The following is a 17,234-nucleotide window of genomic DNA, read 5'->3' as shown; positions in this document are numbered from 1 at the left end:
TTTTGAAGAGGGTGCCAAGATCATTCCATGGGAAAAGAACAGTCTGTTCAACAAATGGTATTGGAACAAGTGGATATCCACATTCAAAAGAACTGAGTTCGATCTTACCTCACACTATATACAAAAATTAACTCAAAATGAATCACAAACCTAAATGTAAGAGCTAAAACTAGAAACACCTTAGAAGAAAACATACAGACAAAGCTTCATTACCTCTGATTTGGCAAAGGATTCTTAGATATAATATCAAAACAAAAGATACAAAATAAAGATAATTTGGACTTAATAAAAATTTATTAACTTTTGTGCTTTGAAGGACATTAACAAGAAAGTAAAAAGACAACTGACAAAAAGGAGAAAGTATTTATAAATCACATAGAGTTGACTGTGAACACCACTGGGAGTTAGGGGGGCTGCCCCCCTCTCCCCGCCACCAGGGCAATAGAAAATCAGCATATAACTTTTTTTTTTAAATGTTTATTTTTGAGACAGAGAGAGACAGAGCATGAAGAGGGGAGGGTCAGACAGAGAGGGAGATACAGAATCTGAAACAGGCTCCGGGCTCCGAGCTGTCAGCACAGAGCCCGATGCGGGGCTCGAACTCACAGACCGCGAGATCATGACCTGGGCTGAAGTCGGACGCTCAACCGACTGAGCCACCTAGGAGCCCCAAGCATGTAACTTTTGACTCCACAAACTAAAAGCCTACTGTTGCCCAGAAGCCCTACTAGTAATAGTCAACTGATACACATTTTCTGCATTATATGCATTATATATTCTTAAAGCTAGAGAAAAGAAAACGTTATTACAAAAATTATAACAAGAAAACATTTAGGGTAGCATACTATATTTATTGAAAATGCACAGGTAAGTGAACCCATGTAATTCAAACATGTGTTCTTCCAGGGTCAATTGTACTTGGATAAAAGACTTGTATCCAGAATATATAAAAAGATCTTATAATTCAATAATAAAAATGACAACCCAATTCAAAAATAGGCAAAGGACCTGAATAGATATTTCTCCAAACATACACAAATGGCCAAAAAGCACATAAAAATATGCTTGACACCATACAGCCATCAGAGGAATGCAAATCAAAACCACACTAAGATACTCCAAACCCACTAGGATGGCTAGAATCATAAAAAGATAATAACAAGTGTTGACAAGAATGGAGATAAAGCAAATCTCTCATACGCTACTGGTTCCAATATAAAATGGGGCAGCCAATTTGGAAAACAGTCTAGCGATTCCTCAAATGATTGCACATAATTATTATATGACCCAGCAACCCCACTTCTGGTAAATACTCGAAAGAATTTAAAACTAGTGTTCAAACAAAAACTTGTGCACAAACGTTTACAGAAGCATTATTCACAACAGTCAAACGGTCCCTAATTACCCAAATTCCCATCAAATGATGAACTGGCATTACTAATTCTTAAAAGCACCCAAAGCCAAATACCAGAGAGATTACTGGATTGCTCTCTTCATACAGGTTCATACACAAGGTAGTGTAGAGTTCATACACAATTCTTACTGGCAGTTCTTACACAAGGAAGGGGGCTCCAACACTTGTCTACAATGTGAAGACAAAAGCTACTGGACAATATAGGCTGTCTCAGTAGGAACAAATGAAACAGAAGAAAAGTGCCACGGAGATCTGGTATAGTCAAATCCAACCAACCTCCACACATCATCTTTTATTTCCCTCACCTATCTTAAGTTGGAAAATTTCTCCCTTGTGATTTAATGACATCTCCTTGTATTTGGATTTTCATTACTCTATCACCAAAAACTAGATACAGGTTTAATCAAATCATGTAGACCTGTATTCTATCATTTAGATCTGTACTTTATCTAAATACAGGCTTAATTCTATCATGGTTTTGCCAAGAAAATGTTACTTCCCAATTATCTTTTGGCAATTCTGGTTGAAAGAAAAAGACTCAAGTCATCTCAAATGCTGGGGGAGGAAAGGCTATTTTAAACACACATAAAGAAGGAAGCCAAGTTTCAGAGACTGGAATTCTTCAAAATGTAGCTACATCTCTTAAAGTTCAAGAGCAACTGTATTAAGAAACAGGAATTATAGAAAATGACCCTCAGAAGCCCTAGTTAGACAATTACTACTCCAGTGCTTTGTGATTAAGGTTATTTGGCTCTCGGGGTGCCTGCGTGGCTCAGTGGGTTAAGCATCTGACTCTCGGTTTTGGCTCAGGTCATGATCTCATGGTTCATGAGTTTGAGCCCTACATCGGGCTGAGCGCTGCTGTTGTAGAGCTTGCTTGGGATTCTCTGTCTCTCAATAAATGAATAAACTTAAAAAAAATTTTTTTAAAGATAATTTGGCTCTTTCCTCACGTCTTTCCATGGTTATTCCACCATGACTTCATGATTTTTTCTCTGTGCATGTTCCTGAGAAACATACATCACTGAACTATCACTGTTCCTGTTGGAGCAAAATTTTGCATCAAGCAATCTTATCTGCTCCTGATCATCTAGAAAAATGGCTTTCTTTGGGCCAGGTAGCTTCAATTAAGATTAGTCAACTGAGGACAGCATTTTAACAGCCACACAGCAGAGGACATGATCATCTATATGTAAGCAACCACTTAGGGCTGCTCTCTGAGCAGAGCCTGAGGCTCAGAGCATAGCAGCCGCCTAAAATACAAAGCCTGCTATCTAGTTTAGATGATCAGACTCAATCCCAACATCAATAGATTACAACAGAAGAGAATTTATGAATCACAAAATGGTCCATAAAAGCACAAAAATCTAACAATTACAGGGTCTCAAAGTAGAAAAAACTTGCAACACAAAAATCTCTACCTTAGCATCTCTGATACGTCATCCAAATTCTGCCTGAATTCCTTCAAGTGCTGGTGAACTCTATACCAAAAAAGCATTGTCAGGCTATTCTAACAGATTTTTTTTAAACCTTCATGTTAAGACAAAAATCTACCTTCATGTAAACTCTGGCAATTGGCCTTAAACTTTTTTTCCTGAAGCAAAAACAAATTTATAGAAGACTTTAACTACCTATCTCACACGTCCTTTTAGCCTTCTGTAGACTAAACCCACTCAGTAATTTTAAATATTCTTCCTAGGATTTGATTCCAGACCCACGGCCATTCTGACTTCTTTAGGCACGTCCTGTTTTGTTCAAGCCACTCTTTTTTTTTTTTTTTTAATTTTTTTTTTTCAACGTTTATTTATTTTTGGGACAGAGAGAGACAGAGCATGAGCGGGGGAGGGGCAGAGAGAGAGGGAGACACAGAATCGGAAACAGGCTCCAGGCTCTGAGCCATCAGCCCAGAGCCCGACGCGGGGCTCGAACTCCCGGACCGCGAGATCGTGACCTGGCTGAAGTCGGACGCTTAACCGACTGCGCCACCCAGGCGCCCCAAGCCACTCTTTAAATATGCACTTGGAATTGAACACAATACCTGCGGGTTGGACAAGAGCAGAATATTGCCGATTCATTTTTAGGAACCCATTACTAATTTCGTTAATTACTGTATCACTCTGGGGATTCATGTTAAGAAAATATCGTCTAAAAAAATTTCCTGGATCTGCATTTCAACACTACTGAATATTAATTGTACTCCAAAAAAAAAATTTTCTTTGGTCATATCAGCAAAAGAATATTTTACTTTCAAAGTTTTCGCCATCACCATCTCAATTATGATTATTGTTAAAGTCATGGTATCAGGGCACTGGGTGGCTCAGTCGGTTGCACACCCGACTCTTGATTTCAGCTCAAATCATGATCCAATGGTGACGGGATGGGGCCCTACATTTAGTTTGGACCCAGTTAACATTCTCTCTCCCTCAGGGTGCCTGGGTGGCTCAGTCACTTGGGTGTCCAACTTCAGCTCAGCTCATGATCTCATGGTTCATAAGTTCGTGCGCCATGTCGGGCTTTGTGCTGACAGCCCAGAGCCTAGAGCCTGCTTCAGATTCTGTGTCTCCCTCTCTCTCTGCCCCTACCCCACTCATGCTCTGTCTCTCTGTCTCAAAAATAAATAAAACATTTAAAAAAATTTTTTTAAGGATTCTCTCTCCCTCTGCCCCTCTCCTACGCTTATTCTTCTCTCACTCTCTAAAATAACAAAAAATTAAAATTTAAAAACTTCTTAAGGCCTTGAGACCAAAATAAAATCATGTTCAAATACTAGTTTTGCCACATAGCATTTGTAAAAGGTACTCCACCCACACTAACAGCCTCCCATTGTACCTGCCTGAGAAATTTTAGCAGCCATAGGAGATGCTCAAGCTAGACAAAATGTTTTCTAAATCTCTTAACAGTCCTGATCCAGAGCACCCTGACACTCTACCTGAAGAAGATGGTCTCAAAATGAATTACAGATGTGTTTTAAGGGCTAGTTTGAACCCTGGTAAAAATTAACAACAAATTGTTAAAGAGATCTAGACCAGCCTCCAGGATCTGGAAAGTTCGCAGTTGTGGACAGACCCTATTCACTAGCGAGGCCTGTGCAGTGGAGTGTAGACCCTTTTATGTACTGTACACCTGATACTGTAAACATACTGTAATAATAATGTCTCACATGGAAACAAGAGAAAACACTGTGCCAGCAGCAAGCTGCAGTTTTAAGAATGTTTTTAGTTAAACATTGAGGAGAGAGGCGCCTGGGCGGTCAGTTAAGCATCTGACTTCGGCTCAGGTCATGGTCTCGCAGTTTGTGGGTTAGAGCCCTGCATCAGGCTTTGTGCTGACAGCTCAGAGCCTGGAGTCTGCTTCAAAGTCTGTCTCTCTCTCTCTCTGTCTGTCTCTATCTCTGCCCCTCCCCTGCTCGCACTGTCTCTCTCTCTCAAAAATAAATAGACATTAAAAAAAAAAATTGAGGAAAAAAGAAAAGGCTTTTCACCCAAAGTATCATGTGTGAACCTACAACACACTACTTTCTCTCCTCCCTGATTGTATGAATAACCCTGAGATCACCTCTTAGAACTGGTTTTAACCTTTAGCTGCAGCAGCTGCACTGCCACCTGTGTGTATGTGTGTGTATATATGTGTGTGTATACATATACATATGTGTGTGTGTGTGTATATATATGTGTGTGTGTGTATGTGTGTGTGTGTAAATATATATATATATTTATATATATACATATTTATTATATTATATATATTATATATATTATATATTATATATATATTATATATATATATTTACACACACACACATACACACACACACACATATATATACACGACATTGTACATTGCATGTACCCTTGGATCCCACAGTTTGGTCCCCCTCCCAGCTACCCTTTAGTATGATGAGTGAAGTTGGTGACCTGCACAGCGAGACACAGCTATTTAATCTCTTGCCAGACATCGCCCCTCTTGGCACAGTGCTGTACAGGTCTCTGTAAAAACCCCTTGCTGTCTCAGCAGCCAATTAACTTCTAGTTTACTTTTTCCTGGGTATTTGTTTTGTTTTGTTTTCTTTCTAATTGACAAGTGAAAAAGTTCTAGGTTCAGTTGAAGTTCCTGATGAAGAAACACAATTGAGATTTTTTAGTGATAAAATCTGCATATTTGTATTTCAAACAATGTAGCTAAAACTTGAAGTAAATTCCTCCTTTTTTCTTTTGGCTTAATGAGTATCATTTATTCAGTATGAAATCTTTATACTATATGTTCCACATGTTAAGAATAAATGTACATTAAATCTTGGTTAAAAAGAGAGAGAGAGAGAGAGAGAGAGAGAGAGAGAGAGAGAGAGAGAGAGAGAGAGAAAGAGAGAGAGATTTGGGCCAGCCTGGACTATATAAAACAGAGATATTTCAATGAAAAGAGGCTTCTGGACTCCCAACGTTTAGTGGATAAGAAGCAAACTGAAAATGCTACTCAGCTGCAAACATTTCTTACAGAAAAAGAGGACTTATCAGAGACTGGAACCAAAAGCAGAAGAAAACAACAATTAGGCAAAGACTTCTAGGTAGCAGAAAAAGGCTCTATTCAAGAAACACTCATCGCCCCCAAATTAGGGGGCCCCGACAAATGAGCCTGGCTGGATTTCAGACTTGCCAGGGACAAGCAACTGCTAGCTGTCTCCCACTTCTCCCATACTTGAATGGGAGTGTCTACAGGGGTCATCCTGTATTTGTCTCATCATTTTATGCTGGGTATATCTTTTTACTCCCTAGGTCTGTATCAAGAGGGACACACCTCCTCCCATCAAGGAGTAAAATCTAATGTAATCCTTCCCACTCCTTTTTTAATCTGGTCTGGCTTTGTGTCTTCTTTGACTAACAAATGTAGCAGAAGAAAAATGACTCAAGAAGCCTTTAGCTTCCCCTCTTGCCCTCTTGGAACACTACTCCCACTATGGAAAAAGCCCAGGCTATTCCTAATGGAAAGGCCACATAAAAAAGAACCAATTACTGCCCCCAGTGACAGCCCCAGATAAGCGATGAGACGAAGTGATTCCAGGGAATAACATTCAAAACCAAACTGCCCAACTAAGTCTAGCTCAAATAACAGACTGATGAGCAAGTAATTGTTGTTTTAAGCCACTAAATTTTGGGATTGTTATACAGCAATAGGCAACTGAGACAATGGTAAATAATGATGCATCTTAATTTGATGAAATATAATCAGCAGCTCAGTACATGCTTTTTAAAAGTACCAACTTGAGGAAAATCAAGTACCAACTTATGCACTTGGCATCACCACAAAATACCACAGACCATAAATTAATATCACTATGTCCCAGATTAAAGCTGAAAGATAAAGTTAGCAATGTTAGACTATCACAGAAGAAATCCTCACAATCCTTTCCTAGTGCTAGCCAATATCCAGTCATAAATTTTAAATGGATAAGAGAGGAGTGACATCAACTAACTATAAATGAAAACAAAATAGATAGGATCCTTGAATTACGGGTCACTTTTTAACAATAAAGTTTTCAATTTTCAACTCGTTCTCAACTCTTAGAACTACTAGAATTACTGTAGCTTAAATATCACAAGGAATGGTGAATTGTAGCCCACTTTCAAGAGATGATTGTAAGAAAGAATTTTTGAGGCCCAAAAGAATAGAGTTCTTTTCTTAGGGGGGAAGCCTTTGTAAGTGACAAAGCACTAGAATTCAGGCAACCTGGGTCTAGTCTAGCAGCGACCTAGAGCAAACCCACTTCTGTTTGGCCATGATTCCTCAACTGTGACCTGCCAAACACTACTAGCAGCCTCAAAGAGTGTAAAGGAACATGAACTTTTATGAAATAAGTAAGCCTTAGGGAGGTACAGCATAGAGAATGTAAACACAATCATATTATAATAGTGTTGTAACACATGGTAGCTACACTTGAGGTGAGCATAGTATAATATACAGACTTGTGGAATATGTTATATACCATAGTCTAATGGAACACTGTGTGTCAACTTCACTAAATCACTAAGCCAAGAATATAGTTAAATGTGTTTAAAGGCAATTTCTTGAATTACTATTATTACTTATTAGTAATTAACGAATTAAAGCCACCATGCATTGAGCACTTATTACATACTAAATATATGTTCATCTAATCCTATTAACAACCCTATGGAGAAGATCCTATCATCCTATTTCACAGAACAGAGGTATAAAGAGGGTAAGCAATTTTCCAAGGTATCACAGCTAGTGACAAAGCCAGAATCAAATGCTGAGTTGTTTTAAACTCTTCAGCAGAAACCTTTAAATATGTCCTTCTGCTGTCTCTGTATGAGAGCCTCAAGTCCAAACTCCAAATACAAAACAAGAATCTGGTGTCAGAAATGCAATCAATGAGCAAAGAGAGTGCCATCAGCAGCTAAGAGTAAGATTTAAATTCTAGTGCCAATTCTACACCACCTACACCTGGGTATAAGACAATGGGCAAGTTAACAATGAGAATCATGAGTTTTTAATCAAGAAGAAATTAGAACGACTGCTATCCGTGAAATATCTTATCTCTGGGCTTTTTTTCGTCCGAAAAATGAGATCTCAATAAGTCACTGTAGATTTTCCCTTCCCAGACTTGAAAGTTCTACTTTTTTTAATTACATAAAAATTTATTTCCAAAGTGAGTTTTCCAATCCAATCAATTAGCATATTAATATGGTAAGGCATATCAAAAGATATGAAGGTCTTCTTACCACTTATTAATCTTTCTTTCCTTTGAATCAACTCATTCTGGTACTTACTCATACACTTACACTGACTTATAAGAACCGTATTAAATTATTGATCTCTGGTGATTATTTTACTCTATTTTGCTTCTGAAGCATGTCTGTCTACATGTTAGACTAATAGCCTTAAGGATATATATTTCTTCACTATCTATGGAATAAATGAATAACTGAACAGAAGACAGAAAACAATAAATGTTGACTACGTGAAAAATATTTTTCCTCTATAGCTTTAAATCCACATTATAACAAGAGTAGCTTCTCAGGAACATCCATGTAATAATCTATTTTTCAGATTACTACATATTTCCAGTTACTCCAAGTTTCTTGATGCGCAATAAAAACTACTCAAATTCCATGAATTCTTTCAGTGAGCCTATCACAACCACTAGAATCAAGCAGGAGCTCAAAAAAATAAATTGAATCCAGCAAACAATTTTATAGCAGCTAATAAAATTCTGTAAGCCATTACAGTTACATTATTTAAGGAGATTATCTTCAAATTATTTTCATGACAGTTCAAATGAAGATGACAAGTGCTTCTAACATAAAAGTGAAGGAAAAGAAATGTTGAAGAACTGAAAAAGCAATAGAAATCAAACAGCTTTTTAACCAAGAAGAAATCAGGATGGTTGCCAAATGTGAAACATGTATTTTGGAAATATGAAATTTTTGATTACTGAAATACTAGAAATTAGAACAGATCTGAAAAGAAAGATGGTCTTAAGTTAAAATGATAAATCCAGGAACTTTTATATTTAAGGAGGGAGGACCAGAAAAGCTATTTCAAAAATCACACTTACATAAAAGTAAACCGAAAGAAGAAAGAATAAGCTACAGAGGCAAACCTTTACTTTAAGAAGGGTAGGAGTGCCTCCTCTGACAATTCGTTTCCACCTAGGTCATGATCTCACAGTTCGTGAGTTGGAGCCCTGCATCAGGCTCTGCATCGATGCGATAGGGAGCCTACTTGGGATTGTCTCCCTCTCTCTGCCCCTCCCTGCTCACGATCTATTTCGCCAAAATAACTAAATAAACATTAAAAAAAAAAAAAAGGGGGCAGCTAGACACAAAAGGAAAGATAAAGGGTCAGATACACAGTGCTATGACAGTTGCCAAAAACAGGGTATGGTCATAAACAAGTCTTCTCTAGGCCTAAATTATCCATCCCTTGGAAGCATTTTATGGATGAATAATCATCGTCCTGTGAGTGCATCCACTTATAAGGAACAAAAAAGGTTTATAATTCTATGCCACAATGAATGAGTATGGAAAACTACTTTTGGGTTTAGAATTACTACAACAATGTAACGGATGGCAGAAAAGCAAAGTGTCATGGCAACATCAGATGTCACAAAAGAGCAGTCTAGGCTAAGTAGAAAACAGTGTCTTGCCCTAACAAGAGAATTAGCTATATAAAATGAGCCATGAAATGGAATAACCAAACAGAAAACAGCCCAACTGTCAGATGCTGAATAAATAGTATCAATGAATTATCTGAATTAGGAAAAGGTAATAGGTTCTTAATGTTATACCTTCCAAATATTTTTAAATAACACCTATTTGGCAAGTTATGTCTGTTCAGAATTTCTATGATTAAAGAACAATATTTTCCACAACATGGAATGATGTAATACAAAATACTAAATTGAGAGGGTGGGCTCTCCTTAAAGTGTAACCATATCAGCTTTAAAGCCTGAAAGTTCCAGGCCAGTTGCATAGAATATTCTTAAATGACTTTCTTACTTTTTTTTTTTTTTAAAGATTCTATGGTTAATTAATCTCTACACCCAATACGAGGCTCGAACTCACAACCCTGGGATCGAGTCACATGCTCCACCCCCTTCCAGAATTCTTAATAAGAGATAAAACCACAAGTAACAAAATGTAAACTCAAGCCAGAAGCGACACTTGTGTGACCACAAATTCAAGTTACTCTCTCGTTTTGTGTGACTACAAATTAAGGTGACTACTGCACATATCCAGGAAAAATTAATGAACTTCGACCAAGAGTTGGAAACAAATTACACGTGTAAGCAGCTGAGTCCATTAAGAAAATTGGAATATTTTTTTAAATAGGGATTTACTCAGATGTTGCATTCGCTTAAGCACACAACATCTCAGCCTCCTTCATTTGCCCGTTTCTGTGCCAAGCTCTTCCAAAGCTGGGGTTGATAAGGTTGACTCCAAGAAAGAAAGAAGCTCACGTAGGAAATGCAATCCTTACACAGCCCAGGGAACCGGTGACGCACTAGGAGCTTGGAAAACATCCCGTCGTTCACCTTACTAACAGCAGTTAGGTAGGAAGATGGTCGTCCACGTGCACTATTGTTTTCCAGGTGTGTTTGTTTATTTTTAACTCCCGCTTTGATATCAGTACCCTCAACCCCAACCAAATGGGGGGAAGGGGGATGGCAGCGCCGCTGGTGGTATGTGGGCGCAACACAAGTTTAAAAAATAAAATCACAACCTTTTTTTTTTTTTTTTTTTTTCTAATTGCAGCGTACTCGGTGCCCTCACCTCTCCTCTACACCTCTGCCATCACTCCACGCAGCTCTTCGCCACCGCCGCGGGTCCCCATGACAACCCCACCCGAGGAAGATCCCTTTCCGCCGCCTCCCGGCCCCAACCCGGGCCCGGACAGCCACACTCGCCTGTCAAGTGACAACTCCACCTGCCCTGAGCTCTACTCTCCTCGCTCCCGAGAGACGATCCAGGAACCCTCCCGACGCGCGGGCCCACTCCCAGACTAGGGCAAAACCCTCGCCAGTCGGGAATGTGCGGAGGGGGCGGCGGGGGAAGGAGCTTAAGACGTTCCACTCCAACCCCCAAACGAGGGGTGCGAGGGCCTGGGCGCGACCCCCAAACGGGTTGCGGCGGCCCTGAACACCAAAACTAAGCGGCTGAGGGGAGCCGAGGGGCAGGCTCAGGGGGCGCGAAAGAACTTGTCCTTTTCACAAACAACGACGCGTCGAGGCGGCAGGAGACTGCTGGGGACCACGCTCACCTTGAAAGGGTTGTTGAGATCCGGGTCCGCAAACGGGTTACTGTCGAAATCCGACATCTCTCTCGCGCTTGGCGTCACCCACCGGACCCAGGCGCAGAGAGAGAGACGAAGCGAGGCCGCCGCCCCCCTGCGCGCTCACGTCGCCGCCGCCGCCGCCGCCGAGCAGATCCGGGTGCAGCTCTCGGGGCCACCCAGCCGGCCGCGCCACTGAGCATGCCCGGTGCCACGGGCTCCCGGCCGGCGGCGCAGCTCCCGTTCGCCGTCCCGTTCATGCGGGCCGGGATCCAGCGTTCCGGGCTTTGGCTACGACCGAGTGGGGACTAGGGGCGGAGGGAGTCGGGAGCGGGGAGCGGAGTGACCCGTTCCACGTACCGTGGGCCTGCCTGAGGTTCCTGCGTCTTGACGAGGAATGCGTCTGGCTGGACTTAATTATATTATTATCGATTTAAAATCGGCTCCCTGTGATCGAACGTGACTTGGGAAAGAGGTGGTACTTCGTGAATAAGAAAGACACTGACAGTATTCCCCCAGGTTAGGAGGACAGCCTGGAATGCTGGCTGCATACCTGGGGAGGGAGCGGCTATTTAACCACGCTTCCAGCCCAGGACTGCAGAAGCGCGGGCAGCGGTAGAAGCTCCACACTGTTTCCAAAGATAACGTCTCGTGGGGGGCCTGCCCTCGCTAATGAATTCCGGGCACACACCCCACTCGACCCCACCTGGGAATCTCAGCCTCCAGCCTTCCGGTCCCTCGACTCTAGGTTACTGACAAATCACGGAGACCAGTCTCGCGTTACCGATGCGGACTGGCTCGGCGGAGGTTTGAGAAAGAGGGAAGATACAGTACCAGGCTTGGTCCAGCCCCTGCTCCCATTCTCCGGAATCTGCATAATGGCTACTTCTCCGGAAACCAAGGGGGACGAGGGTGAGGGTGACACGAGTTCAGAAATCAAGGTCCCCAAGTTAATGTTAGTGGTTGACAAAATGCATTTTTTTTTTAACTTAAAGGTATTTAGGCGCAAAATATACACCTTTGATTTTTTTTTCCTGATGCTCCCCAACGCCAGGGATGAGGTCACCGAAAAATGGGTACGTGAGAAGAATTTTTTGTACCATTTGTTACCCTACCCCTGAACTCAATGAGAGAGTATCTCTTTCCCCACTTTAATCTTTCTGCTCTAACAGAAAAGCACTTAGCAGATGAAGCGGCCAAGAGCCAGAATTATTCTCACTTGGTAGGTGCCTAAGAATTGGAAAAAAACTAGAATTAGGCTTTTTAGATTTAGGGGGACCTCGCACTACACAAAGTCACCTGGGAAATGATACTTCTCCCCACTGTGAAAACACTAGCCAGGGATAATGGACAAAAAAAACAACAACACACATTTACTATAATCTCTCTTTGGCAAGAGCTAAGTTGAAATATAGGAAAAGAAGCTGCTTCTAAGCAGCTGAGTAGGAAGGTCAGCTAATAAGTGACAAGAGACAGAGATGATCATGGTAGAGCGACATGATTCTAGATATGAAAAAGAGCTAACGATTGAGATCACCACCCTATATCCTTAGCAGCTGCCATGTGTCTGGTTCATTAGCTTAGTGCTCAAAATATGTGTTGAGTTCAAATTCCAATTCTGATAGTACTGCTACTCACTTCATCTCTTTGAATCTGTAAAGGATTATTTAGGTATTATGTGAGATAGAGAAAAGTGTCTAACATGTACATAGTGCCTAACAAATATAGGTTGAATGTCTGAAAATGGCATGAGGGTCCAACCCATTTGTTCTGGTATGCTTTTTGCTTCATCTCTCCTGAACTTGACCTTGCCCAGATGACCTGCTTCTCTCACCACTTTGGCCCTCGCTCCCTTCACCTATCCTCCAAATGACTCAAAAAATCAGCAGCTATTTATTATGCATCTACTATGTTCCAAGACAGTGAGTACCAGTTGAGCCTGCATTGCAGGATGGAAATTTCCAAATACACTGTGTTTACAGCTAATGATATTAGCATCTAATACAAAGATTTACAGACTTGACTGTTACAGAATCACTTGGAATACTTATTAATGATGCAGACACCCACCTCTTCCCATCTCCTATCCTTTAAATTCTGCTTTAATAGATCTGCATTTTTAATTTTTTAAGTGTCTTCATCTACAAATACATTATTTTACATAAATGCATAAATGGATTCATAGCATACATACTGGTGTTTTCACTTTTTTTTTTCTCTTTATTCTTTGTGTCCCCTTCTCTCTTACCCTTCTTTAACAAGCTGGTATGATCCTTTCAATATTCTTATAACATTGTATATCTACATGCACATAATATAACATAATATTCATGTAGACATATACAGAGTTTTGGCATTATCTTGAAAATGGATCATATACATATTTTTCTGCAACTTGGTTTTCTCACTCAGTGATACTTCTGGCAGCTTCTCAGTGAAATGTGCGTTGGCAAAGAGACAGTCTAAGCTTTCTTACCCCAGTATGCTACATAAATATTACCACTTTATTTTAGTTTTTATTTAACTAATCTCTACACCCAATGTGGGGCTTGAACTCACGACCCCAAGATCAAGAGTCACATGCTCCTCTGATTGAGGGAGCCAGGAGTCCCAACATTATCACTTTTTATGTGTGCCATATCTATAGAAGTGAAAAGAGTTGGGAAGTATGGCCTAATGGGAATCCCTCCAAATCAGCAACTATTTAGTCTCTTTAACAATTGCAAACTCAGCATATTTAAAGGACTGGGATGATTCTGATACAGGTGATATGCTGACCACACTCCAGGAACACTGATAGCAGGATGTTCAGACATATGATCCGTGGGTGAGCTTATTGATTAGCTTTCATGAAATTAGACTCCTAGGACATGAGAAATGAAAGGAAGCTTAGCTCTTTCATGACAGAAGAAGAAACTGATTTTGGACAGGGTAAGTAATTTGCCTCAGTGACAAAGGGAGTGAATAGAGGAACCAGGAACAGAACTCAGTTCTCTCTCTCTTTTTTTTTAATGTTTATTTATTTTTGACAGAGAGAGAGAGAGAGAGAGAGAGAGACAGAGCATGAGTTGGGGAGGGGCAAAGAGAGAGGGAGACGCAGAATCTGAAGCAGGCTCCAGGCTCCCGAGCTGTCAGCGCAGAGCCCGACGACAGAACTCTAACTCATGGACGGCGAGATCATGACCTGATCCAAAGTCCGACGCTCAACCGACTGAGCCACCCAGGCGCCCCAAGAACTCAGTTCTCTTGACTCACATTTCAGACATTAAACTGATAGATTTGGTTAATGGTATTTCATAGAGGCAGAAGAAATATTATGTGGAAGATACAAAGTCAGCATACAGGAGGCTTCATTTGTTGCATTTTTTTCATTCCAGCTGCCTCCTGAATTTGATACAAGAAAGAAGAATCAAAGCTAGTTTCTAGATCCAGCTCTGCCATAAACCAGCTTTGTGACCTTTACTGTATCAATTCCCCTCTCTGATCTGAGTTTTCACAGTAGTCATTCAACAAGTATGAATTCAGCACCTAGTGAGTGGTAAACAACACTTTAGATGTTGAGAATAAAGCAGTGAATGAGATAAAAATGTAGGATCTGTTCCCAAGAAACTTCCTAAAAGACCTAGAACATAGGTAAATGATAGAGTTGTCCAAAGGACCCAAGATAACGTTTTGTTAACCTGTGGCAATGTCTCACCCCTCCCTAACTCGGTTTTTTTCCTTAACTTTGCTGCACACCATTATGCTTTTCCCTCAGTCTAACACATTAAATTTGAGAATCTGTTGGACAGGGGTTGTAGGCTGAATTCCACGTTTTCTACACTGGCTAGCATATAGCTGGTAAGTGTTGAGAAAATGTCAAGTTAGAAATTTACATTTCTTACCTCAAAAGATTATTGGACCCTGGGTTCACCAACGGGTTAAAACTGAAAGTCATCATCTCTCACAGTGGATCCTGTCTCAAGATTTCCTGCGGTCACTGCTGCTACTGACACCCACAATACCCCAACAGAAGCATATGTGGCCCTCTCTTTTGCCACTGGCTACATTTCCAGGATGTATCCAAGGAGAATAAAAGCACTGAGAGATTGCTCTTTTGGTGCCTAGCTCGGCCATGACTCGTGGTCCCAAGAAGCGTCTGAAGCAGGTAGCAGCTCCAAAGCACTGGATGCTGGATAAGCTGACCGGTATGTTTGCATCTTGTCCATCTACTGGTCCCCATAAGTTGAGACAATGTTTCCCTCTCATTTGCTTAAGGAACAGACTTAAGCATGCCCTAACAAGAGATGAAGAAGATCTGTATGCAGCATTTTATTAAGATTGATGGCAAGGTCTGAACCAACATAACCTACTCTGCTGGTTTCATGGATGTCGTCAGCATTGACAAGACTGGAGAGAATTTCCGCCTGATCTATGACACCAAGGGTCACTTTGCTGTTCACTGGATCACACCTGAGGAAACCAAGTATAAGCCATGCAGAAAGAGATCTTTATCGAAACAAAAGAATCCCTCATCTGGTCACCCATGATGCTCGCACCCTCTGCTCTCCTGATCCACTCATCAAGGTGAATGACACTATCCAGATTGATTTAGAGACCGTATAGATTACTAATTTCATCAAGTTTGATACGGGTAATCTGCGTATGGTGACTGGTGGTGCTAACCTGGGAAGAATTGGTGTGATCATCAACAGAGACACCCTGGTTCTTTTAAAGTATTTCACGTGAAAGATGCCACCCGGCTCTCCAACACTTTTGTTATCGGCAAAGGCAACAAACCATGGATTTCTCCTCCCCATGAAAGGGTATCTGCTCACCATTGCTGAAGAGAGAGGAAAGAGACTGGTGGCCAAACAGAGCAGTGGGTAAAATGGTCCCTAGGTGTTGCGATTGGAAGTATTTATACATAATTAAAGATCAATACAACACGAAAAAAAGGGAAAAAAAGCACTGTGGGGTTAGCGAAATAACAGTCCCCTAAAGATGTCCACATTCTAATCCCTGCAACCTCAGAGTATGTCATCTTACATGGCAAAAAGGGACTTCGCAGAAGTAACTGAAGTTGAAGACCTTGAGATGGACAGAGTAGCCTGGATTATCCAGGTGGATCCAATGGAATCAATGTGTTCTTAAAAGTGGAAGGTAAATGCAGAAGACTTGCTGGTTTTAAAGATGAAGGAAAGGGATCGTGAGTCAAGGCACGTGTGTGGCCTCTAGAACCAGGGAACAGCCTTCAGCTGCCAGCAAGAAAATGGAAACATCAGTCTTAAAATCACAAGGAACTGAATTCTGCCAACAACCTAAATGAGCAAGGAAAGGATTCTTCCCTCTGTCTCCAAAAAGGAACACAGCCCAGCTGATACCTTGATTGTAACCTAATGAGACCCATACACAGACTGACAACGCCACCTTTTATCCAGCTCATTGCCTCCCAACTCACCACCTAACCCGACCACAGCTTAACCAGCTATCTTTAAATGACCTTTTCCCAGGTGGTTATATGCTGTCATAGAGGCTGAATGGTCTGAGTATCCTTTAGGTAATTACATCACAGGATGTAATTCTTTTAGGATTCATTGGATTAAAATATTCTGTAGTACAGGAACACAATAAGCAAAAATAAATGTATATTTTGAGTCTGCATTTACCTATGACTGCCCATGCACATATAGTCCCTGCTACCAAGAATGTCCTTCTCCTACTCAGTTTTCACTTATCAAAGTCCAATCAATCTTTCATGGCAAATTTCCAATAATATGTCCTGGACAAATCCTTACTGGCTACCCTTAATCAAAATTTGTCTTTCCTTTCCCACAGTATCTAAAGCAAGTCTATATTTTTGTTATAGAACTCATACCCTCTCCTATGGGTACAAAGTTATTGGTACATGCTCAGCATATGTGATAACTCTCAATATTTAGAGTTAATGAATGTATCTCTCTCCATGATGTGAGCTTCTGAAGTCAGGGAGAACTTTAATCTTTTTTTTTTTTTAATTTTTTTTTTCAACGTTTATTTATTTTTGGGACAG

At 40.8% G+C, this 17,234-nt stretch overlaps 1 protein-coding gene and 1 pseudogene across 2 annotated transcripts in view; one reads left to right on the top strand and one right to left on the bottom strand.

Annotated features, from left to right (window-relative positions):
- SCAMP1 (secretory carrier membrane protein 1) overlaps window positions 1-11,320 on the bottom strand; it is a 127,156-nt gene extending 115,836 nt beyond the window's left edge. Inside the window, exon 1 of one of the 2 annotated variants that reach the window (XM_003981088.6) lies at window positions 11,192-11,320. In XM_003981088.6, the coding sequence (XP_003981137.1) occupies window positions 11,192-11,248 (57 nt within the window). In that variant the 5' untranslated portion in view covers window positions 11,249-11,320. The remainder of the gene's footprint in view (window positions 1-11,191) is intronic. The other variant, XM_019835860.3, reaches the window with a different exon arrangement.
- Window positions 11,321-11,504: 184 nt separating this feature from the next.
- On the top strand, window positions 11,505-16,850 carry LOC109501919 (annotated as a pseudogene).
- The last annotated feature ends 384 nt before the right edge of the window (window positions 16,851-17,234 follow it).

This window comes from Felis catus, chromosome A1, assembly GCF_018350175.1.
Source record: "Felis catus isolate Fca126 chromosome A1, F.catus_Fca126_mat1.0, whole genome shotgun sequence".
Taxonomy (NCBI): domain Eukaryota; kingdom Metazoa; phylum Chordata; class Mammalia; order Carnivora; family Felidae; genus Felis; species Felis catus.
The sequence above is the reverse complement of the archived record's forward strand: the minus strand, read 5'-3'. Positions and strand labels throughout refer to the sequence as shown.